Source organism: Dermochelys coriacea, chromosome 6 (genome assembly GCF_009764565.3).
Source record: "Dermochelys coriacea isolate rDerCor1 chromosome 6, rDerCor1.pri.v4, whole genome shotgun sequence".
Lineage (NCBI taxonomy): Eukaryota > Metazoa > Chordata > Testudines > Dermochelyidae > Dermochelys > Dermochelys coriacea.
The window spans coordinates 108864449-108890150 of record NC_050073.1 but is presented as its reverse complement, the minus strand read 5'-3'; the positions used below and the strand labels follow the sequence as shown (position 1 = coordinate 108890150).

Genomic DNA, 25702 nt, shown 5'->3' with positions numbered 1-25702 from the left:
TCATGGGAGCCATCCAACCTCCCACATAACAGTGTCTTTTCTATAAGTTTGATTTTGCTTGTTCTTAGTGAATGGATTTCCTTTCCAGACCTAGGCCATGTCTACACTACAGACCTATACTGGAATAACTACGTCGTTCAAGGATATGAAAAAATCCAGTAGACAGTGCTATGTCGACGTAGGAACGTCTTCACTAAAGCGCTACAGCAGCCTTGAACTTCACCCAGAACTGACGAGAGAGACAGTCTAAAGAATAGGTTTCAGAGTAGCAGCCGTGTTAGTCTGTATTCACAAAAAGAAAAGGAGTACTTGTGGCACCTTAGAGACTAACAAACTTGTTAGTCTCTAAGGTGCCACAAGTACTCCTTTTCTTAGTCTAAAGAATAGGCATTATGGGGCAGATTGACTTCCCTATTCTGCTCACTTTGTGCTTCACAGATTGGAAATCACCTGCATCTTACCTGGGGATTCCACTGTTGAGGAGTTCCCAGTGGTGCTAGGGATAGCACAGTGGGCTCCTGCATTACCCCTGCTGCAGCCGTGGCTCAGAGGTGTGGCTGGATTGTATGGTGCTCCATCTGTTTTTAACTGGCAGATAGTACTCTAACCTATGTTAGGGAAGAGCTGAACAAAGAATTGGGGAGCTGTAACCAGCCCTCTGACAGTCCCCCAGCTCTGCTGCACTGAGTGGAACTCATCTGTAGCACATAATCTGTTCCTCTAGCCACAGATGGCTCATCCCACTCCCAAGGTCAGCCCCTGCACTCTGGCCAGGTGAAGCCTTCAAGTGCTTTTCAAGGATGGCTCAAGCACAAGACAACTCATTGCAGCCATTTAGCCTTGAGCTTAACAGATGAAGGGCTCCCCATGGTGTGAGCTGCATTAGAACAGAGCAAGCATAGTGGGGTGCACTGCTCGTCTCTGAACTCCCTGCAGATTGTTTCTCCTGGTAATGTGGTGCCTATTACTGATCACAGTATCCTAGGGGTACTTTGTTTAGCAGGGGCAGCACTTCTTCTTGTTTAATGGGGAATAGAATCCAGCCTTCCCACAGGGAGACATTAACAATTCTCACCAATAATGGAGCATCTGTGCCTGTCTCCAGAATACTGGCCATGGATGCAGTTCCCTCAGCATACACCGAACCTCTTTCTGGCTATGGTACTTACATGGTTTCTATCACCGTAGTATCTGAACTCACTACTGTATCTTTAAAGAATTTATAGGGGAGCACTATTATCCTCATTTTACAGATGAGGAACAGAGAGCCTGGGGGATTTGCCAAGCTTCACACAGGATGTTTGTGGCAGAGCAGAAATTGAACCTGTGTTTCCCACAGCACAAGCTAGTGATTTAAGCACTGAACATCCTTCCCTGTGTACTTAAGAACTTGTAGATGTGGCTTTGAACGTGTTAGTGGGGATAATCATCAGTAGACCATACCAGTTGCATTAAAGTCTGGATACATTGATAATTTTTATTGCTATGGTGATGTGGCTTTTTCTATTCTGTGTAGCTTCTCATCTCATTTTAAACTTTGCACCCTGCAATGTAATGATTGTTGTCCTTATCCTAACAGCATAAATTTGTAGTGAAGATCAGTTCTGACCAAGCAGTGCTCCATCTCTGTGCTGTTCTGGAAGCCAGAGACCCTAAGAACTGACTGTACAACTTGGGAAATGTCTTGGTTGCCCCAATTCAGCAAAGAGCGCGATGACTTCAGCAAGTGAGGAGTCCATTGACTTCAGTAGTGATTAGTCACATGCTTAACGTTAGGCATGTGCTTAAGTACTTTGCTGAACTGGGGCTGTATGTTTGCAGCCAAATATTATTTACTTTCCCAGCCCTTTAAGAGCGATTATGATGGGCTGGTTCTGGTTCTTTAAGGTCAGGAGAGGTTGTGTGAGAGGCCAATTACCCAATGTCTGTTCTGGTTACCTGAAAGGAGATGAGAGGCAGGTGATCCCATGGAATAGTTAGTTTCTGGGAGGGGGGACAGGAAAGGGAAGGGACAGGAAAAACCCAGCCTAGTGTTCCTTTATGGGCCCAGGACCAGGAACCTTGCAGAGTGGGTGAGACATGGCTCTCATCTCTCTCAGCTGGCCCACGCAGGTGTTTTGGTTGCTAGACCCACCTGGGAAGGATTAAGGGAGTAGTCAGGTAACTGGGGGATGAATCAAAAAGGAGGTTCCAAGCCTAGTCAGGAGAAGCTGCTGAGGGGAAGAACTCAACTAGGGTAAAGCCCCAAGAAGGAGGGCTATGCAACCTCTGAACCTCAGGGGAAAGTCCACTAGCTTGACTGGGTAAACACAGGCAGGCCCCATGCAGGAGGACTGTGGATACTCTGAACTTGAAGGTAGATTTTACAAGTTGTGGGGGCTGGGGCTAGATGCACACAGACCAAGAGGGAGGGCTGTGAAACCCTGAATCTAAAAGGAGCGTTCTTTTGGGGGAGCTGATTAATCTGAATAAAGGAGACCCTGGGGTGGCAGGAATATTGTTTTTAAAGACTCTGGGGGTAAGTGGATTATTCTGAGAAGTCAGAGGAAACTGAGGCAAGGTGTGTGCAGTGCCATCCCAGGCCATTGGGGGTGCCCTGGGATGGTATCTATCCACACAGACTTTATCATGTATATTCTGTAAAATATGAATGTTTGCTTTAATGATTGACTCTTGAACATGAATCAACGTAGCTTGTGTGGAAATAGCAGGAGAGCTCTATTATTTCCCAATAGAGACTCTTGAGTACCCAGAACTAATAGACCTTTTGGGAGGACTGATGGTGCTAAGGTCTTTGCATTTAACTATGCCGAATATCTCTTTCACGACAAATATAACAGGTGTTCTCAGCTGTAACCATATTTATCTGAACTTGTACACTGCACCTCTCTCAACGCTAGGCTTATTACACAAATGTTACCTAAAGCACATTTTGAAGATCAACCATAGGCTGCCCAAACCCAGTGACACCAGCAGACCCTATTTCAGATGTAAAGAATTTTTGCCTCCTCTTCCCATTGTCAAACTACATTACTCTGCCCAGCCTTCTGACTCCTCAGTCATCCCATCCATCAATCACATACACACTCCCTTCAAGAAAAGCCTGGGAAAATGTGTAATTGTGTGTCTTACGGCATGTTCTGAAGGTCACCAAATCTATGATCTGTTGGACCAAGGGGGGAGGAGAGTTCCAAAGCCTTTTGACTTATACTGGTAATGTATAGTTATTTCCCCTTCCTATACAGGAATATCACCTTTGAACCTATATAGCTGTATCCACACTGGGATTCGGAAGGGTCTACACTAGCAGTACAACTTTCTAGTGAAGACAAGGCCAAGAGAGCTGCAGGAAGGAGTGAGACAGAGGAGAGGGGAAGATGTAATTGGAGAATGGGGCCACAAAAAGAGCCAAAAAGAGAAGAATCAAAAAGGATGGGGCTGGGGACGATCAAAAATATTTTACCTAGTTGCAGCTGTTCCTTAGATGAGAGCTGAATGCTGCTTTGTGCATGCTTTGTGCACAATTAGCCAGGTGAGCTACATGTCACAAATATAGCCATAGCCAAGCACAGATTCTCAGTACTGGGATTGGAAGAGCCACAAAGCTACTGGAAAACTGCCACTCTTACTGCAATTTTGTTTTCTGTGTGCAATGACAGTGAGAAGCTGCTGATGCCCCGCTGGACTCCACGGCAGATGCTCTTAGCTGATGCGTATGTTCTCAAGTGGAATTTTTCAAATGTGGAGGAAAAGCTGCTCACAGTCATCCAGGTAAGAACATGGAGTTCTAGCAAACCTGGTTGTCACCCCAAATCATTCTCTTTTTAATAATACATGTTGTTTTGGCTCATGTACAGAAAAGGTCAAATAGTCCTGCCCAACTGGCTCCCCCTGGCTCTACTCCTCAATCTGTTTATTTAGTAGGAGAATGAAAACATACCACACAGAGAATAGTATTAAATGAGGTAGTGGCCTCAGGGTGGTTCCTAGCAGACAGGTGCCTACATCACAAACGGCCTCCATCTCAATGTGTTGGTAGTTTCAGTAAAGAAGCCCAGAACTGAAGGTCCACAAACAGCAGTCTGCCTTCCTTGCCGATAGGTGGTGCCCTGTTTGAGCACTTTGGCAAGAGGCTACTGGGAACTTTGCATTGCCTCTTTTCATGCTATTACTATACCTGCACTATGGGGAGGACTCACTCCACACACACAAAATCAGAGTATTTGGGTTCTATCCAGGTGGAGTACAGGAGACCATGGAGTTGAAATCCACCCCCCAACTAACCCAGGGCTGTTTCATGGGACTACATACCCCTTTCCCTATTGATGCTAATCAGCCTATAGTATAGTCACAGACCCTTTGCACCAGTCATGCAGGATACTGGGGCCTCTGGATCTGTGTAATATGGATCTATGGTCATCCCTAGCCTGCCCCAAAGTGGCCTTCCATGCTAACCTTTGTGGGGCTGGCATAGATACAGTTTCCTTGGCAAAGCACACAGACACCCCACAGAGCCTCTAAGGGCATGTCTACACTGCAACATAAGCCTGTGCTTGAGCATGGGCTCAGGCCTAATCCCCCTTGCGTCTATACTGTAATTGCGCAAGCCCAGGGCTCAGACCCAGGGCCCGAGTTCGAGGTAAGCCAGGACTCAGGGTCCAAGCCCTATTGCTTTGCAGTATAGATGCAGCCCTGCTTGACTTGGTTCCCGGATGTCAGCTGGAAGTATCCCACAATTCCACGGGACAACTTCCTTAGTCTTCTCAGTCCCAACAATCTGCAATCCACTCTATTGAAAATGGAAGCTGTTTTCAAATGGCTTTGCAAATGGCAGCAGCTCAGGTCAGTGTTAACCCATTCTCTTCTGATCTGCAAACCCACTATCAGAGAGCCCTCCTGGGTTTGCTGTGGAGAGCAAACCGATCAAGCCTTTTGCAAAGTGAGCTGCTTCCTGGTAACGTGCAGGGCAGGCAGTAAAGTTTTCCTACAGTGCACCATGGCCCTAGGGCAGTAAAGTGGCCACATTTCAGAGGTAGGGGGCAGCTAGGGACTCTGGGATATGGTTACTTTGACTTGGGTCTGTGCACTGCAGTGTGGATCCCAGAGCCCCAGGGTTGAGCATGGGTTAGAAAAGTCTTAACATAGGGTTAAGATACAATGCAGATGCTCAAGCCCAGCTGGCTCCAGGGCCACTAACCCCGGGCTTACATTTAGTGTAGACATACCCTTAGTGGGGCTTGAGTGGGGAAGAGGGCCTTACAGTCAAACCATGACTCCAACTCCCAAGGCTTCCAGGACAGTGTTTTGTTGTTTTTTTTATTTAAAAACCCCTTAGAAGGATGCTTTGTAGGAATGTGGTGTGGGCTCCAAAGGACAGAGAAGAACTTTTGACGGTATACATTGCAATGGCACCAGGCCCTGTAACATTATCTCTTTCGTTTTCCCAGCCTCTCTCAAACAACATCCACCTGCAACCCAGCTAGTGAGGGAGGGGAAAACCACTACAATGTGCTGAATCAGTTCAGGAAATACTATGGAGCATAACACTTTCCACAGCAGCATCCCAGGAATGATTTCTGAAGGAAAAGGCATATTTAGTCATGTACATACTCATATAGGCACCTGTTGAGGAAAGCATCTAAGCATGTGATTAAGTCTGATTTTTTTATGCTTAAAGTTAAGCACGTGCTTAAGTGCTTTCCTGAATTAGGACTATAGGGAAGACCTCATGCTCTTCATGTCTCTCTTCAGCATGTGTTTCAGATGAGGATGTGACTATAATCATGGTAGGCACTGTAAGACCAGCTCCAAGAATGCATCTCCATCATTGGCAGACCTGATGCAATTATCCATCCTGAATAATTTTGATTGTGAATCTCACCCTTTTTATTCCTTTTGGGAAATAACTATATGATAATCAAGACATATGAAAAAATGTCAGCCTATGGGTTATTCATGAGTTGGTGTCTTTGAATAGATTACATTTCTGGTGTCTGACTGATCATGTAAGTCACTTGGTATTATTTTTGCTCCTTGCATGGGTGTCTGAAACTTTGAAGAAGAAGAATGAATAATGACTTGTCTAATTTTTTTCATTGACATCCTGGTTTGTTTTCTGATTGGAGTATTGCCCAAATATTTGCATATACAAAAGGCTGTTTTCAAAGACATTCACAAATAGAAAATAACAAGGGATAGAATCAAATCAAATGGACCTTCAGACTTGGCTTCACCCAAACCCTGTCTTGCCCTATTCAGCCTACTTTGGTCTTCAGCCTACCAGTGCTGAGAACTCTCATAACTAGTATGATGATGTTTTCTGCCCCTGTGGGTTAGCTGTCTTGGCAGGCAGATTTATCAAGTTATCAGCATTTCTTTGGTGCAGATGTCAGGGATTCATCCTGAAGCGCTGACATACAATGATGGGGAATTTTGATCCCCACTTGGGGCCAGTTTTCAAAACTTTTCTTCCCATAGCATTGTGGATTGTCATTTAATGGCTGATTCATCCTCTCATAGAGGACACAGCTGGGTGAGGGTATGCACAGCTGGATGTAAACTTGTCAGGATGCCCAAGTTCAAAGTGATCCACAAAGGGGAAAAAATGGAGCATGCATCTTTCCCCCTCTATTTTTTATGCTGAAAAAAGAAGGCCTTAAAGTTGAGGCGTGGAGGGGGAGGTTTGGTTCCTGCTTGTTTTTTACTTGGGAAGTTCAGATCCTCTCTAGATTGGAAGACTCTGTGGTGACTGGAGAACTAGCGACATCACAAGAGCTAAACATGAAACTTTAGCTACTAAGAAAGAGAAGAATTTTTCATCAGACTGTTCATTTGGTTTTGGTTAAAACGTTTGAATGACGGTGTAATTAATTAATACTTTGTTAAAGATTCAGCACTCTAATCTCTTCAATAAAGTTAAGGGCCTAACATAAATTCGCTTAAACTTCCCACAGGTCTGCCCACAAAAAACAGGGATGGCCAGATATTGCATTCTTGATATTTCTAAGCTAAACAAACAGACTGTCCACAATCTAAAAAAATAAAAAATGCTAAACAATGTCAGGTCTTCTCTGTTCATCATAAGAAGCAAAAAAGGGCACAAGCCCAATTTATAAAAAAAAATCCTTTGCTGTTCACATTGAAGCAATGAAACTTCTCTTTACAGTGTCAGGTTTGTTTTCAGATTTTGTGTTTATGGTGCATTCAAAAGTCCTTGGCCAGCTTCCCATAGGGCAGCTGCATGATGTCCGCTTGGGTTAAACAGGACTGGACAATGAGCATAACACAAAGGCAAAAGATCTTCAAATGCACAGGTGTGGGGTGAGATAGGGAAACCTAACAGATTACAAATTGGGTCATATTGTAAATGTTTGTATTTTAACTTTGTTATATTCAGAAGGAAGTAAGAGAAGCGCTCAGACAAGTAATTACCGCAGGGGGAAAACCCTATACAGACACAACAATCATTCAGGTAAACCACAGCTGATGTTTTTTGTAGCATGCAAGTCATTACACGCATCCTCAGCATTTGCTAATATACTCTAATTTTACAGATCTAGGCTCAAGTCTGCTGTGTTGCACACCTGCAATCCTACGGAATTCAGCTGTAGCTGTGTCACTGAGAGCAGGGTTTTTCTTCTTTTGTATAAAAGAAAAATAATGAACTTTCCCATGTTTCTCTATATCCTCAGTAATACCCTGCTTCTGCTTCCACTGAAGTAAGTGGGAGTTTTGCCATTAACTTTGTTGTGGGTAGGCTCATGCTTGAAGTGCTGCATGCATGTTTGCATGAAACTTTAATATGTGGTGTAGAGGCATTGGTCCAGATTTTCCTAACATGACCAAGGACAGGATAGGCCCATTACTCAATGCAGGGCTGGGGGGGAAGTGATAATAACAGAAAACATGGAAATGTCAGAAGTGCTAAATGCCTTTTTTGTTTCCATTTTCACCAAAAAGCTTAGTAGTGATCAGACGTTTAACGTAGTGAATGCCAGTGAAAATGAGGAAGGATCTGAGGCTAAAATAGGGCAAGAACACATTCAAAATTACATAGACAAGTTAGATGTCTTCAAATTGGCTGGGCTTGATGAAATACATCCTAGAACATTCAAGGAGCTGACTGAGGAGATACTGAGCCATTAGTGATTATCTTTGAAAACTCATGGAAGATGGGAGAGATTGCAGAGGACTGGAAAAGAGCAAAGGTAGTGCCAATCTATAAAAAGGGGAATTAGGAATACCTGGAGAATTACAGTCCAGTCATCTTAACTTCAGTACCTGGAAAGACACTGGAGCAAATAATCAAGCAATCAATTTGCAAACACTTAGAAGATAATAAGGTACTAAGTAACAGTCAACATGGATTTGTCAGGAAAAAATCATGTCAAACCAACCTAGGAATGTGCAGGTGATATTTTGCAAAAATAGCTACTACAGGAAATTTGCATGGGCACATATAGAGGCCAAATTGAGGATCCTTTGAAATTTGGCCCGCCAAGTTTTCCTGTGTGGCCTGCCAATTAAACTCTGTCTGAGCAGTGGGAGAGTGGTGACTGCTGGCCGGGTGCTAAGCTCTAAAGGCAGCACCCTGTCAGCAGCGGCGCAGAAATAAGCATGGCAATACACCACACCATGCCACCCTTACTTCTCCACTGCTGCTGGTGGGGACTTTGCCTTCAGAGCTGGGTGCCCGGCCAGCAGTTGCCACTATTCGGCTGCCCAGCCAGTGCTTAATTTGTACTGGGGCTAAGCCCTGGCATCTCTTTCATTACAAATTAAGCACTGCAGGTAATGTTGATTTATAAACTCTGTTAAAAAATAGAAACACTAATACTTATGTTCCAATCAAGGTCTGTATTTATTGGCAGCTGACATTTTTTCCCTTTTATTTTGTCAGTCTTCTGCACAAATGGCCTGCCGCTTGTCATAAAATACTCAAATCGGCCAGCAGGCAGATCTAATTGAGTATAATAACATTGGAGTTTGGATTTGGTGGTACTGAAATGACAAGTTATTGGGCTCAGTGCAGGGGTAACTGGGTGAAATGTAGTGGCCTGGGAGCTACAGACAGTCAGATTAGATGACCAAATGGTCCCTTCTGGTCTTAAACTCTATGAATCTATGCAATCTCTCAAGGTGTTCTCATGAGATTTCCACCAGTAGGGGCTACCTCCAGAACCAATCCCATAGGGGCAGTGAGACAGGGTGAAACATCCAAGAAAGGATTACGGGCCGCCTGCCTGTCGCATGACTGAGCAAGGGATTTAAGGAGAGGCAGGGGAAAAACCTCTGGGCATTGCAACCTGCTTTGGTCGGGGGAATCACTTTGTTTTGTTAACTTCCTGAGTTTGTGTTTGTGAAAGTGTGCCCTGATCACGGGCGGCGGGTGAAGCTTCCCCTTGGGGAAGCTAGCACTCTGCCCTGCCTCTTCCGGCCAAGGCCCAGCCTCTTTTGGGTGAGGCCATCCCCTACTCACTGCTCTCAGCCACCCTGTGGCCCCGGGTGAGGATGGAGCTGAGAGTTTGGACCCTCCCGCACATGGCCCCAACTGGGGCAGGGTGGGCTGAGAGCTTGGTCGGGGTCATGGGGAGGGGAAGTTGGTTGAGAGCTCAGCCCTGGCTGGAGTCGAGCTCTCAACCCCAGCTGGGGCCACAGCAGAGCTCTTGGCCCTTGCCGGAGCTCTAAGCCCAGAGCCCGTCCCCGTTCCGCTCCTTTTGCCCACAGCCCCGTCCATGGCCCTACCACATTCCTCCCCTTTCTCCGCAGCCCCGCCCATGTGCCTTCCCCACTCAGCCTCTTCCTCCGAGGCCCTGCTCTCTGCTTGCTTGCTCCTTTCACACACACCCCGCTGTGGCCCTGAGACCGAAAAAGCTCTGCAGCTGGGAGTGAGACCTCGTCCAGCCCTGTGACTCTGGTGGGGGGAAATTTTTCCAGGGGCCCCTGGGCATGTGATAATCCATGCCCCCTTCCCCAGAAGTGAGAGGTTTGGGGAGGCTTAGCCTCTCCTAGTCTCCATTATGCGCTGCCCATGGCCCTGATGCAAGGGCCTGAAACAGACTCTGGCATGGCCCTGGTTCTTCCCTTGGCTAGTAAGAAAGCCACCTGCTTACAGGGAGGTTCAGATCCAATTATTCAAATCAACCTCGTCTCCCAAATCTGATTGTGGATTCAGATTTGAGATTCCAGTTCAGGCCCATCTCTACATGCGACAAATATTTAGGCACAAATCTTCAGACGGTGCCCTCAGTTTCTCTTCAGGCACAAATTATGTCTGAAATTTGATCAGATGTCTAAGCACCTGCTTTGTGGCTCCATCAGGTATTTAGGAATCGAAGCCAGTGTGGCCACAAATGACTGCACAGGCCTGGTTAAGGCAAGGTGGAAAATGATGTCTTTAACATGGCACATAGGCATATTAGATTAGCTATCTATATCTATACTGTCTATAATATCTATACTAGCAAAGCCTCCTAATGGAGACGCATCTTATACTGGCCAAAGAGTTATTTTGCTAGTATATTTTGTATCAGTTCCCCAAACGAAATATGCCATACTGGAAAAAGCATTTTTTTTGCCAGTATGACTACATCTACACTAAGGCTTTTGCCAGCATAGCTATGTCAGCTACAAGTGTGATTTTTTTTCCATACTCCTAACTGAAGTGACAATGCCAGCAAAATTTAACTGTAGAGCAGGCCAAAGGCTGCCTTTTGAATGCTGTGTACCACGTTTTCCAAGAGACACTGTTGTCCGACTTGATGTCCTGATCAAGTTCCTGACTCAGGTGGAATGTGATTACCCAGCTACCATTCTGTACATGTCAACTCAATACGGCATTCTTCACTGGCTGTCCTAAACTGATGCATAGTGTTGCTGTACCCTGATTAACAACTGCTAGATCTGGCTGCATTTCAGTGGTGTATATAGTTGGTGCTATTTGGAGAGGGCTTTGGGATGGTTTTTTGTAATGAAAAGTGCTGTATGAATGTCAGATCCTGAAAATATTACTTACTTTCTTTTTGTTCTGTGTTTATATAGTGCCTAGCACAACAGGGACCTGATGCTTCACTGTGGCACTTAGGTATATAAATATGATGATGATGCATAATATTACTATGTAATATTACACATAATGTAAGATCATTAAAATAGTACTTCTGCAATTTCATTTTCTTTATGCCTAAAGATGAACTGATTATCAATATTTTCACAATACATGTCTCGTGCTCAGATTAAGGGGATGTGTTTTCTTCCTCCTGTTTTGATGAACTGATACATTTATTGTGGCTAGTGCATGGAAAATCCCATTCTCTCAGTGTGTCATCATTTGTCTCTCTGACACTAGGTAGATCATGGGCTGAACACAGGATATATTATTCTACCTGTCTCCTTTTTTCCATCTGGTCCTTTCCTACAGCATTTCAACAGAGCAGCTAGTAGTGTTAACACCTGTTCAAGTTAATCCAAACAGAGACTGATTTTTATCCTTCTGGCAGGAAGAAACTAAGTGCTCTGCTTGTCTTACCACTTGCAAGTGTAAGGTGGTGTCAGGGGGAATTAACGTGAGCAAATTGCCAGGACCCTATTTATTATCTTATGCCATGAAATGGAGCCCACCTATTCCTTGCTGCCAATCTGGTCGAATAAGCATCTCACCCCAGGAATACTGTCTGTGTAAGTTTTTATATAGGCATCTTTTTATGGTCAAAGATGGCATTTCTCTATATAGTCCCATATCTATTCAAATACAAGGTCATGCTAAAGTTGCTGGCAAACCCCACAGAAATGAAGATGGCAAATATTACATGAAGTGGGCCCTACAGCTGAGTATTACTAGTAATGCCCAAATGTGAGGCAGATTCTTCTACTCTTATTCACACTGAATGGCACCTTACTGCCCAGGAAGTCCTACCGACTTCACCAGAAGCATTTGTGGAGTAAGATACTATTCACTGTGAGTCTGGGTATCCAAATCTAGACCCTAGTGAGTATTTTTATTCACCTGAGGATTTTTAAAACAAGGAACTAAATCATTCCCTAAGATGATGGAGGGACTTTCAAAGGTGAAGTAGATGTGAGAAATCATATGCACCTAATGACATTTGAATAACTTCAGAATGTTCTATTACTACTTAAATCGACAGGTATTAACAGGGAGGGCACAGGCAGTCCAGCATATCAGTGATATCATAAAAGACAAGGTGGAAGCTGTATGTTTGGGAGAACTTCTGCATTTTCTGCATAGGTAAGAGGCCCATCTTTTTCTGCATTGACCCATCATCAGTAAAAGAAAAAAGAAATGGTAGCAGATTTATTGGTGATTTTTTGTTTGTCTGAACCTATTTTTGTTTCCCAATTCCCCATTTATTTGTACAGCAAGTTCTCATCAAGCTACCAGACTCAAGTTTCATCACCTTTCTTGGAGATTTTATTCCTCTGGACTTATTTGGTTTTCTTAATTACTTGGGTCAACATTTATTCTGGGAAACAATAGAAAAGGACATTTCACACCTTGTTAGTACCCAGGTGTGTTGTGTGTGTAACAGTAATGTACCAGTGCCATGCATATTCTGGGGTCTGAGGGCCTCATCCAGTGACCCCTGATCAATGGAAAGACTCTAATTGATTTTAATGGGTTTGGGATCAGGCCTAGAATAAGGCTCTCACTAAATTACCAGTAAGATTTTTTTTTTTTTTACTCTCTTTCCTAACTGCTCGGAGAGAAGACACTTTTCCCACTCTTGATTTCTAAAAGCAGAGGACACTACCTCCTCCTAACCCTTTCCCACTTGAATCAAGTACTGCACCCTCATGTTTTCTTTCTTTCTTTCTTTCTTTTTCTTTCTTTCTTTCTTTCTTTCTTTCTTTCTTTCTTTCTTTCTTTCTTTCTTTCTTTCTTTCTTTCTTTCTTTCTTTCTTTCTTTCTTTCTTTCTTTCTTTCTTTCTTTCCAAATCCTTACTATGTAAGTATCAGAGACAACACAATTATCAGTACAACAGTGAGATTTTTGTTTAGAGAAACATTCTACATTAATATAATAATCAGGTCTCTCTATTTAACAGGTGCTTACCATACCGCACAGTAAGCCTCTTCTCCTATCCCTGCTTCTTGTTCTATCCTCAGAGGTTAAGAACAAAATTTTTTCTCCCTCCTCCTTATAAAAACCTTTTATGTACTTGAAAACTGTCCCCTCTCAGTGTTCTCTTCTCCAGACTAAACAAACCCACTTTTTTCAATCTTCCCTGATAGGTCATGTTTTCTAGACCTTTATTCATTTTTATTGCTCTTCTCTGGACTTTCTCCAATTTGTCCACATCTTTCCTGAAATGTGGCACCCAGAACTAGACACAATACTCCAGTTGAGGCCTAATCTACGTGAAGTAGAGCAGAAGAATTACTTCTCGTGTCTTGCTTACAATACTCCTGCTAATACATCCCAGAATGATGTTTGCTTTCTTTGCAACAGCGTTACACCGTTAACTCGTATTTAGCTTGTGATCCACTAGGACTCCCAGATCCCTTTCCGCAGTACTCCTTCCTAGGCAGTCATTTTCCATTTTGTATGTGTGCAACTGATTGTTCCTTTCTAAGTCGAGTACTTTGCATTTGTCCTTATTGAACTTCATCCTATTTACTTCAGACCATTTCTCCAGTTTGTCCAGATCATTTTGAATTTTAATCCTATCTTCCAAAGCACTTGCAACCCCTCCTGGCTTGGTATTGTCCGCAAAACTTTATAAGTGTATTCTCTATACCATTATCTAAATCATTGATGAAGATATTGAACAGAACCGGACCCAGACTGATCCCTGCGGGACCCCACTTGTTATGGTCTTCCAGCATGACTGTGAACCACTGATAACTACTCTCTGGGAATGATTTTCCAACCAGTTATGCACCCACTTTATAGTAGTTCCATCTAGGTTGTATTTCCCTAGTTTATGAGAAGGACATGCAAGACAGTATCAGAAGCCTTACTAAAAGTCAAGATATACCACATCTACCGCTTCCCCACTATCCACAGGCTTCTTACCCTGTCATTTCTTCTGGCTCCTTCCTTCTCCTCTTTTTCCAGTATGGGTCTCTCACTGTATCCCATCCAGCAGAGAGTCCTGTACTACTACTTGTAGGCAATATATTTTTCAGAAAAGAGTGTGATTTATTTTTCTTTTAAAGTTCACTGTCCCTTTAAATTAACAGAGGGAGGGAATTAAGTGCAAGAGTGAGTTGCCCAGCAATGCTATAAATCTGAGGCCTTTAGGGACTCAAGCTGTCACCAGATTTCACTGAATCAGAGGAGTAGCCGTGTTAGTCTGGATCTGTAAAAGCGGCAAAGAGTCCTGTGGCACCTTATAGACTAACAGACGTATATGCTGCTAGTCTATAAGGTGCCACAGGACTCTTCGCTGCTTTTACAGATTTCATTGGTTAGTCATACACATTGAGTCTTCTAGAAGTGCACCAGGTTTCGGGCAAGTCCCTTTTGCTTTGTCGCTTACAAGGAGCAAGTATTTTAAAAAATGAACACACAAAATCCCCAGAACCATTACAATGACAATGCCTAAGCTAAGTAACTTCCTAGTTTTATTACTGTAACACTTCCCTATCCCTCCCAGTTACTTAGGGCAGGGACTGTGTCTTTTTTCTATTCTAGAAAGCACCTAGAAGAGTAAAACTGTGAACACTAAGAATCAAAGTAATAATGGAATATTTGGTCTGTTTGCTGCCAGGCTAGCCGATTCTGTAATGTTGTCAGACCTTGCTATTTAAACATGTCTTTATTGCTTTGTTTTATCTAGCTATAAACATGAAGTAAGAAGCCTTCTCCAACTTGACACCTTTTCTGAGACCGACAGCAATTTGCAAATACTTGAGAACTGCTGCATTTTCAGGTGAGAAAACAGACCAGTGTGACATGTGAAGTGAACTTTCTGCTTTATGGGCCTCATCTAGCTCCCATTGAAGTCAATGAGACTACTTGAGTGCTTAAAGTTAAGCAAGAGCTTCAGTGATTTTGCTGGATCAAGCCCTATATGAACATCCTATCTCTTTCTGTTAAAAGGAACAGGAAGCAACAAAGCATAAAAGGAGAGAGGAGGTTCTAGGCACCAAAATGCTCAATTCAGTAGTTTTCGTGACCGTGGTGAAAACAGGCTCACTGATGGTTTTTCTGTGTAAGGTTACCTAGGGATCTTTTGGAGTCAGCCAAAAATCCCTAGCCCCAAAAATAGCCACAGTGTTTACTTTAATTTTGGAGTCAGTCAAGTGCAAGTAATTTTTTCTTTCATAATATATGTGCTGTGATATGTAGCTTACAGCAAAGGCAAGAATCCCATGACATGTTTCTAACACTATGAATCCTAAACTGAAGATTTATGTTGGCTCCACTGCTAGAAAATATGTATATTATTCTTTTAAAATGTGAAAATAAAAATTACACATTAACCTTTTCCAGACAATAAAAATGATTTCTGATTTGTGAACACTTTAACCTAGGACTTGCATGATTATGTAGATCTGAAGAATGTTCTGATTATGTTTTGTCTGCATTTTTTGTTTGTAAGCTTTGGCCTTTTTAATGTACTGTGCTATTCAATTTGCATTTGTTATGGGCCAAACGTACAAAGGATCCCTGATCCAGTCTCCATTTGTCTGCAAGCTGTCTTACATGTGCAAATCCTGTTTCTGTGCTATTTTTTGTGTCCTCTCATATGGGAAAATGACAGAATTTGCATTTGCAAAAATTTGTTTGATTTGCATGTAGAAATGTGGCATTTGTTTGTGTAAAGTTGCACACATTAACGAGAGCACTCAAAAATATATGCACAAGTGATTGTGCACTGAGGCCCTCATCCAGTGGTGCAGTTAAGCATGTAACAACCTTCAACCGTTCGAAAAAGTCCTGTTGACTTAAATGGGAGTTGGCTCAGCCCTTAAAGGAGACCATGGACTGAAAATATGGCCCTATGTGATTTTTGGTTTTGGTTTGTTTGTTTGTTTGTTTTTTTTTTACAGAGCTGCTTGGCATAAGCTAACGTACATCTATCATGCTAGTGCTGACACTGATGCTAAAGTGAAGGAATTTATAGACAGTACAGAAGAACAGAGTAGAGAACTTCTTCTGCAGGCAATTACTTCTAAAGTCAAGGTATCTGAGACCAGTGTAAACATTTAATGCTGTTTTCATGCTGTCAGGCAGATGTTCCTATCCTGATCCCGGGGATGATGTATGGCTTTGCCTGCAGGACTGAGGAATTGATGTATTTTAGATCTGTACCTTGGAGCTTCTGTCTATTTAATCATTCAGGATTCTAATACCCTGCTTTTTGGAGCCATAGTCTTTTCTGCTATTACTAAAGATGCACCGATGGCTGCCCGCCTGTATTCAAATCCCAAGAGCTGGAACGAAAAATATTAATTTCTAATGGCTATAAATTTCTCAATGAACAAAGTTAAATAATGTGATGCCATTTATCTTTGGTGTACTGTTCACTTCTTCCCAAAGATGAAGACCACTGCAAATATATCAGATGGTTGTCAAAGCCTGTGTGTGTGTCTCTCCTGGGTTAATCTAGGTACAGAGAAGGTAGATCAAGATCTTCTGTTCTCCATGTCTCATAACTCAAGAACGAGGGGACATTTAGTGACATTGAAAGGTGACAAATTCAAAACTGATAAAAGAAATACTTTTCTACGTGTCACACAATTAGACTGTGGAACTCATTGCCACAGTAAGTCATTAAAGCCAAGAACTTAGCAAGATTCAAAAAGCACCTGGATATTTATCTGGAGATCAAGAATATCCAGAGTTATAATAGACAATGGAAACAAAATTTGGGAAGGGATTTTAAACCTCATGCTTCAGGCCTTAAGTCAGTCTCTGACTGTTAGAGATCAGGATGAGACTTAATATGGAGGGCAGATTATCTTGCATATGTCTGCTGCAGGGTTCTTGTACCTTCCTCTGAAGCATCGAGTGCTGACTGTTGTTGGAGATAGGCTGCTGGACTAGATGAACCCCAGGGTTGATCCAGTTTGGCAGTTCTGTGTGGACCTCACTGATATAGCTATTGCTCCACTGAGAGGCTGTCTGCCTTCCACAATCTTATGAAGTGTTATGGCCGTGCTGGTCCCAGGATACCAGAAAGACAATGTGGGTAAGGTAATATCTTTTATTGGACCAGCTTCTGTTGGTGAGAGAGACAAAACGTCAAGCTTACACAGAGCTCTTTTTCTGGACTGGGAAACTTTTTCAGGCTGGGTCTACACTACAAACGTACACATAGGTGCTGGAAGGGTGGGGGAGGAGGGGTGGATGCTGCAGCATCCCTTCGCTTGAAGTGTTTCCCTCATATACAGGGTTTACAGTTTGGTTCAATGGCTCTCAGCATCCCCACTATAAAAATTGTTCCAGCACCCCTGAACTTACGTGGATATAACTACGTTGCTCAGGTGTGTGAAAAATTCATACCCCATAACAACATAGTTATGCTGACCTAACCCCTGTATAGCTGACGGGAGAGCTTTTCCTGTTAACATAGCTACTGCTTCTCGTGGAGGTGGATTAACTGCACTGACAGGAGAAGCTGTCCAGTCAGTGCAGTAGCATCTTCACTAAAGTGCTACAGCTGCAGTGCTATATGGGTAGATAAGCCCCCAGAGTGTCACAGCTAAATACAAGATGGAACAGATTGTTTAGTTTAATAGTTAACACATATTTCAAGGGACCATTGAAGGTGAAGTGGCTTGTTAACACCCCTCCAATCATAGAGAGGAAAGGAAGAGAGGGGGAAGCAGCTGGAGGAAGGGGGCATTATTAGTGGATTACAGATTGTTCTAGTAGGTGATAAATGCAGTGTTTCTGTTCAGTCCATGATTTTTAGTGTCTAGCAAAGTTATGAATTAAAGATCCCAGACTTGTCTTTTGAAAGTGTTGTGCAGGTTTCCTTTAAGAATGAGGACTGAGAGGTCATAGAATCATAGAAGATTAGGATTGGAAGAGACCTCAGGAGGTCATCTAGTCCCACCTCCTGCTCAAAGCAGGACCAACCCCAACTAAATCATCCCAGCCAGGGCTTTGTCAAGAAGGGCCTTAGAGATTTTTAAGGATGGAAATTCCACCACCTCCCTTGGTAACTCATTCCAGTGCCTCACCACCCTCCTACTGAAATAGTTTTTCCTAATATCCAAAATAGACTTGAGACCATTGGTCCTTGTTCTGTCATCTGCCACCACTGAGAATAGCCTAGCTCATTCCTCTTTGGAACCCCCCTTCATCTAGTTGAAGGGTGCTACCAAATCCCTCCTGACTCTTCTCTTCTGTAGACTAAATAAACCCAGTTTCCTCAGCCTCTCCTCGTAAATCCTGTTCCCCAGCCCCCTAATCATTTTCATTGCCCTCCACTGGACTCTCTTCAATTTGTCCACATCCTTTCTGTAGTGGAGGGGCCCAAAACTGGATGCAATACTCCAGCTGTGGCCTCACTAGTGTCGAATAGAGGGAATAATCACTTCCCTCGATCTGCTGGCAATGCTCCTACTAATGCAGCCCAATATGCCGTTAGCCTTCTTGGCAACAAGGGCACACTGTTGACTCGTATCCAGCTTCTCATCCACCATAATCCCCAGGTCCTTTTCTGCAGAACTGCTGCTTAGCCAGTTGGTCCCCAGCCTGTAGCAGTGCATGGGATTCTTCCCTCCTAAGTGCAGAACTCTGCACTTGTCCTTGTTGTACCTCTTCAGATTTCTTTTGGCCCAATCCTTCAATTTGTCTAGATCACTCTGGACCCTATCTCTACCCTCCTGCATATCTACCTCTCTCCCCAGCTTAGTGTCATCTGCGAACTTGCTGAGGGAGCAATCCATCCCATCATCCAGATCATTAATGAAGATGTTGAACAAAACCGGACCCGGGACCGACCCCTTGGGCACTCCACTTGATACCGGCTGCCAAATAGACATTGAGCCGTTGATCACTACCCACTGAGCCTGACGATCTAGCCAGCTTTCTATCTACTTTATAGTCTATTCATCCCATCCATACTTGCTGGCAAGAATACTGTGGGAAACCATATCAAAAGCTTTGCTAAAGTCAAGGTATAGCACGTCCACCGCTTTCCCCATATCCACAGAGCCAGTTATCTCATCATAGAAAGCAATTAGGTTGGTCAGGCATGACTTGCCCTTGGTGAATCCATGTTGACTGTTCCTGATCACTTTCTTCTCCTCCATGTGTTTCAAAATGGATTCCTTGAGGACTTGCTTCATGATTTTTCCAGGGACTGAGGTGAGGCTGACCAGTCTGTAGTTCCCTGGATTCTCCTTCTTCCCTTTTTAAAGATGGGCACTATATTTGCCTTTTTCCAATCGTCTGGGACCTCCCCCAATTGCCACAATCTTTCAAAGATAATGGCCAATGGCTCTGCAATCACATCAGGTCAGATATAGAGTGGTTGCTTTGTGAAAAATGTTCACCCACAGGTGATAGGGTGTTTTTGTCTTTTATCATTGTCCTTGTGAGTTCATTTGAGCGTGTAGTGAGTATCTTATTTCAGCCACTTAGTTGCTGTTGGGGCACTTAGTGCACAGGATGAGGCACAACACATGTTGTGATAGGCATGCGTAGGACTCATGGATCTTGTAAGATGTGTTGGTGAAGGGGGTGTTGATCATTTTAGCAGTGGAGATATGTCTGCATGTTTTGCATCTGTCATTCTGGCAGGGTTGTCTGTGGAGAACTTATTCCTGATGATGCTCCTGGGGATGTTGGGTGTTTGAAGGCCAGAAGGAGGGGTTCATGAAAGATTTCTTTCAGGATGGGGTCCCCTTTGAGTATGGGTTGTAGTTATTTGTTTATACCCCATATGGTTCTAGTGTGGGGTGATAGATAACAATTAGGGGTATGTGGTCAGAAGGGGTTTCATTTCTGTATAGGAGCAGGTTCTCTTGGGATATTTGGGTGGCCCATTCCATGATGCGATCTGCATGTCTGGTGCAGTGTCCTTGTTTGGTGAAGGTGGTTTTGAGTGTGTTAAGGTGTATATCCTAGACACTCTTCTCTGAGCATATTCTGTGGTATCTGAAGCTATGTTTACAGTAGCACTTATGTCGGCAAAACTTTTGTCGCTCAGAAATGTGAAAAAACACCCCTCTAAGAGCAACATAAGTTTTGCTGGCATAAGTGCTCTTGTGCACAACGCTATGTCAATGGGAGATGCTCTCCCGCTGACAAAGCTACAGCTGCTTGTTGAGCTGGTTTTATTATGTTGATGGGAGAGCACTCTCCCATTGGCATAATGCGCTGTCTTACAGTGACACAGCAGTATTGGTACAGCTGTGCTGTTGTAAGCTTGTAAGTGTAGACATTGCCTGAGTAGATTACAGATTTCTTGGTGTGTTTTGGATAATGACTGGATCTATGAAGGTCGGTGTGGTGGTCCATGGTTTCTTGTATATAGTTGTCTGTAGGGTTCCATTGTTGAAGTTGATTGTGGTGTGCAGGAAGTTGATGCTGGTGTGGGAATGTTCCAGAGACAGTTTAATGGATGGGTGATGGTTGTTGAAGTTGTGATAGAAATCTACGAGGCGCGTAGGTTGTCTTTCCAGAGGATGAAAATATCATTGATATATCTCGGGTATATCATTGGTTTCATGGTGCATTTGTCCAGAAATTCTTCTTCAAGGTTGGCTATGAAGTGGTTGCATAATGGGGAGCCATCCTAGTACCCATGACTGTTCCCATGGTTTGGACAAAGTGTTGGTTGTTTAATTGTTTAATGTAAAATTGTAATGGATGAGAATGGGTGTAATGGAGGCATTTGGTGATGTGTGTTGGGGTGGATATCTGAGGGTTGTCCATTGTCTTGTAAATATTTGAGGCAGGCAGCTATGCCATCATTGTGAGGGATGTTGGTGTACAAGAAGGTGAAATTTATGGTGGGAAGAATGGTATTTTGAGGGAGGTTGTTAATGTTGCAGGGTTTTTGAAGGAAATCGGTTGTTTCTTGGAGGAAGCTGGTTCCTTCTGGAGCGTGTGAGATGCAGTAAGTGGTTCCTCAGTTTTTCTGAAGTCCATTTGCCGAGCTGTTCAGCATATTTGGAGTTGTATATAGTGGTCAGAGTGTGTAAGATGATGAGACCTCTGGGATGATGTTTTGTTTCTCATATTTGCTCAGGAAGTAGATGTCGCTGGTAAGTTTCACTTCCTTTTTCTTTATGTTGTGGAGTTTCCATTTCAGATGGCAAAATTAGGTATTTTCCATTATTTCATGCAATGTTGTTGTAGCTGTGTCGGTCCCAGGATATTAGAGAGACAAGGTGGGTGAGGTAATATCTTTTATTGGACCAAGTCTGTTGATGAGAGAGACAAGCTTTGGGGCTTACTTAGATGTCTTCTTCAGCTCCCCACAGACCAGGACACACCAACTTAAAGCAGCACCAGACCCTGTGAGAACAAGAGATACAAAACCTGCAACCATATCTGCACTGCTCTAATGATCAACCAACCCCACAACACACCTTTCAACAGCCATGTATCCTACACATGCCTATCACAAGATGTGGTGTACCTCAGCCAGTGAACTAAATGCCCCAGTAGCAACTATGTGGGTGAAACCAGACAGTTACTACAGTCTTGCATGAACTCACCCAGGAAAATGATAAAAGACAAAACCACCCTATCACCTGTGGGTGCATACTTTTCACAAAGAGATCACTCTATATCTGGCCTATCAGTCCTCATCTTCAAAGGAAACCTGTACAATACTTTCAAAAGATGAGTCTGGGAGCTTAAATTCATAACTTTGCTAGCCACTAAAAATCATGGACTGAACAGAGACCTGGATTAATGGTTTATTGCAAAAAATCTATAACCCATTAACAACCCCCCCACTTCCTTCCCACCCATTCTTCCCTATGATTGGAGGGGTGTTAATGGGCCACTTCACCTTCAATGGCCCCTTGAAATATGTGTTAACTATTTACACTAAACAATTTGTTCCACCTTGTATGTAGCTGTGACACTCTGAGTAAGTTTCCCAGATCTGAAGAAGAGCTCTGTATAGCTCCAAAGCTTGCCTCTCTCACCAACCGAAGTTGGTTCAGTAAAAGATATTGCCTCACCCACCCAGTCTCTTCCACAGTCTGAGGTCTTCCAGTGTTGGAGCTTTGGCATGTTAATTTAGCCCATCTTGGGTTTTAGTTGTTTCCCTGCTTTCCTTGCTTTGCTCATCATTTGAAGCAAGGGAATGAAAAGAAGATGCTGCAGCGCTTGAATGCCTCCACCTCTAAAAGTGGACGGAGCAAACAGAAACAAAGCCCATATACCAGCTCTGTGATGCCTCTACATGGCCTGACGCTGACCCCAGTTATTTCCTGTCCCTTAGGTGGCACTGAAGGGTCACTTCAGAAAAGGTCATAGTGATTTTGACAGATTTCTAGACTGCTTACGGTCCAGTTTTTCAAGGTTTGAAATGAAAAATACAGAGACCTATAAGGTAAGAAATAAGCAAGATATTACTAAGAAAAACCACAAACCATGCCAGTGGATGTTGGGATTGCTATGTATTTCAGAGTTAACCCCAACTCCCGTTTAGCCCCAAGCAGTTTAGAAGAAGACCTGATGGTCTCAGTCCAGTTCCTAACAGACAGGTGTCAACATCACAAAAACCACTATTATAATTACAACTCTTGTTGTGACTTTAGCAGAGAAGCCAGGAAAGGAAGGGGCATTGAAACAGGCAGGGGAGGGGGTTGGACTACCTTAAAAGGTGCCTTACCCTGTCATGGCTGTAGCAATCTGTCTAGCGAAGCACTTATAAGGCCCCCATTACCATTGTATCTGAAACCCTCATAATTTTTAGTGCATTTATCCTCAGAACATCCCTATGAAGTAGGGACTTGCTATTATCCTTATTTTACTGGTGGAGAATGAAGGCCAAAAGAAACCTAAATAACTTCCCTAAGGTCTCACTGGAAATCTATGGCACAGCAGGGATTTGAACCTGGGTCTCCCATGTAGAAAGCTAGTTCCCTAAACATTGGGCTATCCTTCCTCTCGTTAAGGGGAAGTTTGAATTGCTGCTGCCTGTGCTATGCATGTCCTGTGATTTAAAAACAAGACTTCCAATTCCACATCTGTAAATATGGCACCTTTCACCACCACTAATTTCAATTCAAAGACAGAAAAAGCATTGCAACATAGAACTTTGGAGCTATTCTGTTTGCTCATTAGAACCTGTCACTGGACATTGTGTCACATGAATGCCATGTCAGGTAGCAGTGCTGGGGTAGAACACTAAGTCAGAACTGACTGTGTTGCTAAGTTTGTTTGGGGTAGGGCCAGAGATTTCCTACGTGCTTTGACTGCAGTCTCAAACTGACCTGATTTAAATTGCTAATGAATTGTAGTTTTGTCCAATGAACTGTCTTTTCTTAGTGATATTTGAGGGCTAGATCTCTCTCATTCCCTTTAAGTACTTACATGGCCCTCATCACCCATAGTCTCTAAGCAGATTGTGCCCACCATAGTACATCCATGTGTTAGACTAGCACTGCAAGACTCTTTTAAAGGGTTCAGAGGGGGAAAATTGGGGCCTGCTTCTGAGTGAAACCGAAGTGGTCAGTGTCTTTCTATCCAGAATCAGCCTTTACTCATAGCCACACTTAGCACAAAGAGGCTAATCTTTGTTTCTTTGTCTGGAACAGACCCTCATCCAGACTGTCCACCACAGCATTGTCACTGAGTATGTTCAGGCTCTCCTAACTGCTTCTGGGAAGTCATCTTCTGCAAAGCGGAGGAAAATTGCCAACAAAATTGAAGCAGATCACAGGGCAATGCAAACGCTCTTTGAAGAATGCTTCGTAAGTCTTTGATTTGGCTTTGCGGTGTTATGTTTACTCTTTCCACCACCAAGTACAAGAACCTGGGCAATGAGTGGCATATTTTTGAATGGAACAGGAGCACTTAACAGACTGATACCCAGCTTCCCATACATAAGCATCAGTCATGTTTCAAGACATCATGTTGGCAGTTCAAATCTGCTATCAGTGGTGCAAAATATTGTTAGTTTGTAGCTTTGGAATGTAGGGGGAACCACAAGATTTCTACTTTTTCCTCTGTAACAGGAAACAGTGAGAGACTCAAAACTGGGGTGAGTCAATTACACCAGCTAGGCCCATTGTACTTCATGGGGCAGTTGCCTCAGTAGAACAGGTGATGTTGTCTATGCTGCTCTACCATGTGGCTTTTGCCAGATGGGCAATGCAGAGTCCTATAGAACCTACACTCTTCTCAAAGGTCTGCTGTAGTATAGTTTCAATTGGATACGCTATCCTTCTCACTTCCTGCTCTGACAGGTTGTTGGATGCTTCTGTGTTCCACTACAGAAGTTACTGCATTTCAGTGGTGGGTAAAGGGCTTGCTCTATCTTTTACTTATCTCAGAGGGATCAGGATTATCATGAAGCTTTGTAAAGCACATGTAGAGAGATGGGTGAAATGCACTGCAGAGGGCCTAGTAATGTATTATAATTAAAAATACTGTAATTCTTGGCTACCTGGTACATTTTTCCAAATAAATTACTGGTAAGTACAAGATAAAGCAAAGCAGAGGCCAGGTGGATCCAGAACAGATGAATTTCCAAAGGAGGCTGGATATTTTGTGTGAAATCAGAAGGAAGTGCATGCAAACAGCAGTCTGGGATGTGAAAAGAGGCTTTTGTAGTATTGCCAGCACTTTTGATTTATAGCAAATCTCTCAACATCTGGCATTTTTCATAATCCCCCAGCTACTGGAGTCATGTGATTACATCAGGCTCTCAGCTTTCATTTAAAAAAATTAAGTTACCAGCCTTATGGTTGTAGAGAAAAGCTGGAAAACATGAACCCAAAGGGCTCAGAAACTAAATGGCACAAATAAAAGACCCCAAATTAATTCTTTTAAAATAATCTATGAATTTTAAGCCAATCACATGATTTCTTAGGCCCAACTCATTATTTTTTAATGGTTGGGTTTGACAATCCTGCTTTCTATCTCAGTGAGAGCAGCAGTAAACTTGTTGTCAGTGATTCAAACTCTGTATAAATAAAATTTTTTAGTCTCCCTTGGAAAAAGCTTAGACTCACTATAATTAATCCATTAGTCTCAGTATGGAAAAATGAAAACTGCTAGTACTTTTAAGGTCTATTGTATTAAGTAGGCCATTTAAAGAGAGCTTAAAACTTTCAGAGACCACCAGAAATATGTTATTTTTAAAAAAAAAAAGATTTTCCAACAGCTCTCAAACTTACCATTAATGCTGTGCTCAGCATTGTATAAGATGGTGACCTCTTGGTCACCTGGAAGATGGTTTTTTCCTCTGTGTGGTAGAAGAGCTGATTATATCACTAAATTAGGCAATGCATAGGCAATCCAAGAAAATCTAATTGTATGTATAAACGCACACAATCGATAATATACACAGGTTGAAGAACCAATCTGCATGCAGTTGGTAAAATGCCACTCCCTTCACCCATGCTCTTTCCTCTCTCATTGCTCAGAGTATTAGCACTGAAAACCTTGCTAGAAGAAAATGTACTTAAAAATGCGGGCTGATGTTCAGTCAAGTTAGGTGCACAATTGTGCATGCAAAATATATGCTCAACTGCATACTTAATTTATGCATGCAGTTACTACCATGGTTGCACCAGCTTCCTGACCTA

The 25702-nt window shown here is 43.0% G+C and overlaps 1 protein-coding gene across 16 annotated transcripts in view; it reads left to right on the top strand.

Moving 5' to 3' along the window:
- The window catches only part of LOC119857420 (exocyst complex component 3-like protein 2), a 101208-nt gene that overhangs the window by 68278 nt on the left and 7228 nt on the right, over positions 1-25702 (top strand). For 15 of the 16 annotated variants that reach the window (XR_006281858.1, XM_043515831.1, XM_043515824.1 and 12 more), the window contains 7 exons: positions 3660-3771; positions 7397-7471; positions 12147-12247; positions 14803-14895; positions 16019-16151; positions 22387-22497; positions 23708-23863. Coding sequence is in view for 15 of the 16 variants with exons in the window: in XM_043515831.1 (XP_043371766.1) it covers positions 3660-3771; positions 7397-7471; positions 12147-12247; positions 14803-14895; positions 16019-16151; positions 22387-22497; positions 23708-23863 (781 nt within the window). In the remaining variant the exon portion in view is untranslated. The remainder of the gene's footprint in view (positions 1-3659; positions 3772-7396; positions 7472-12146; positions 12248-14802; positions 14896-16018; positions 16152-22386; positions 22498-23707; positions 23864-25702) is intronic. The other variant, XM_043515819.1, reaches the window with a different exon arrangement.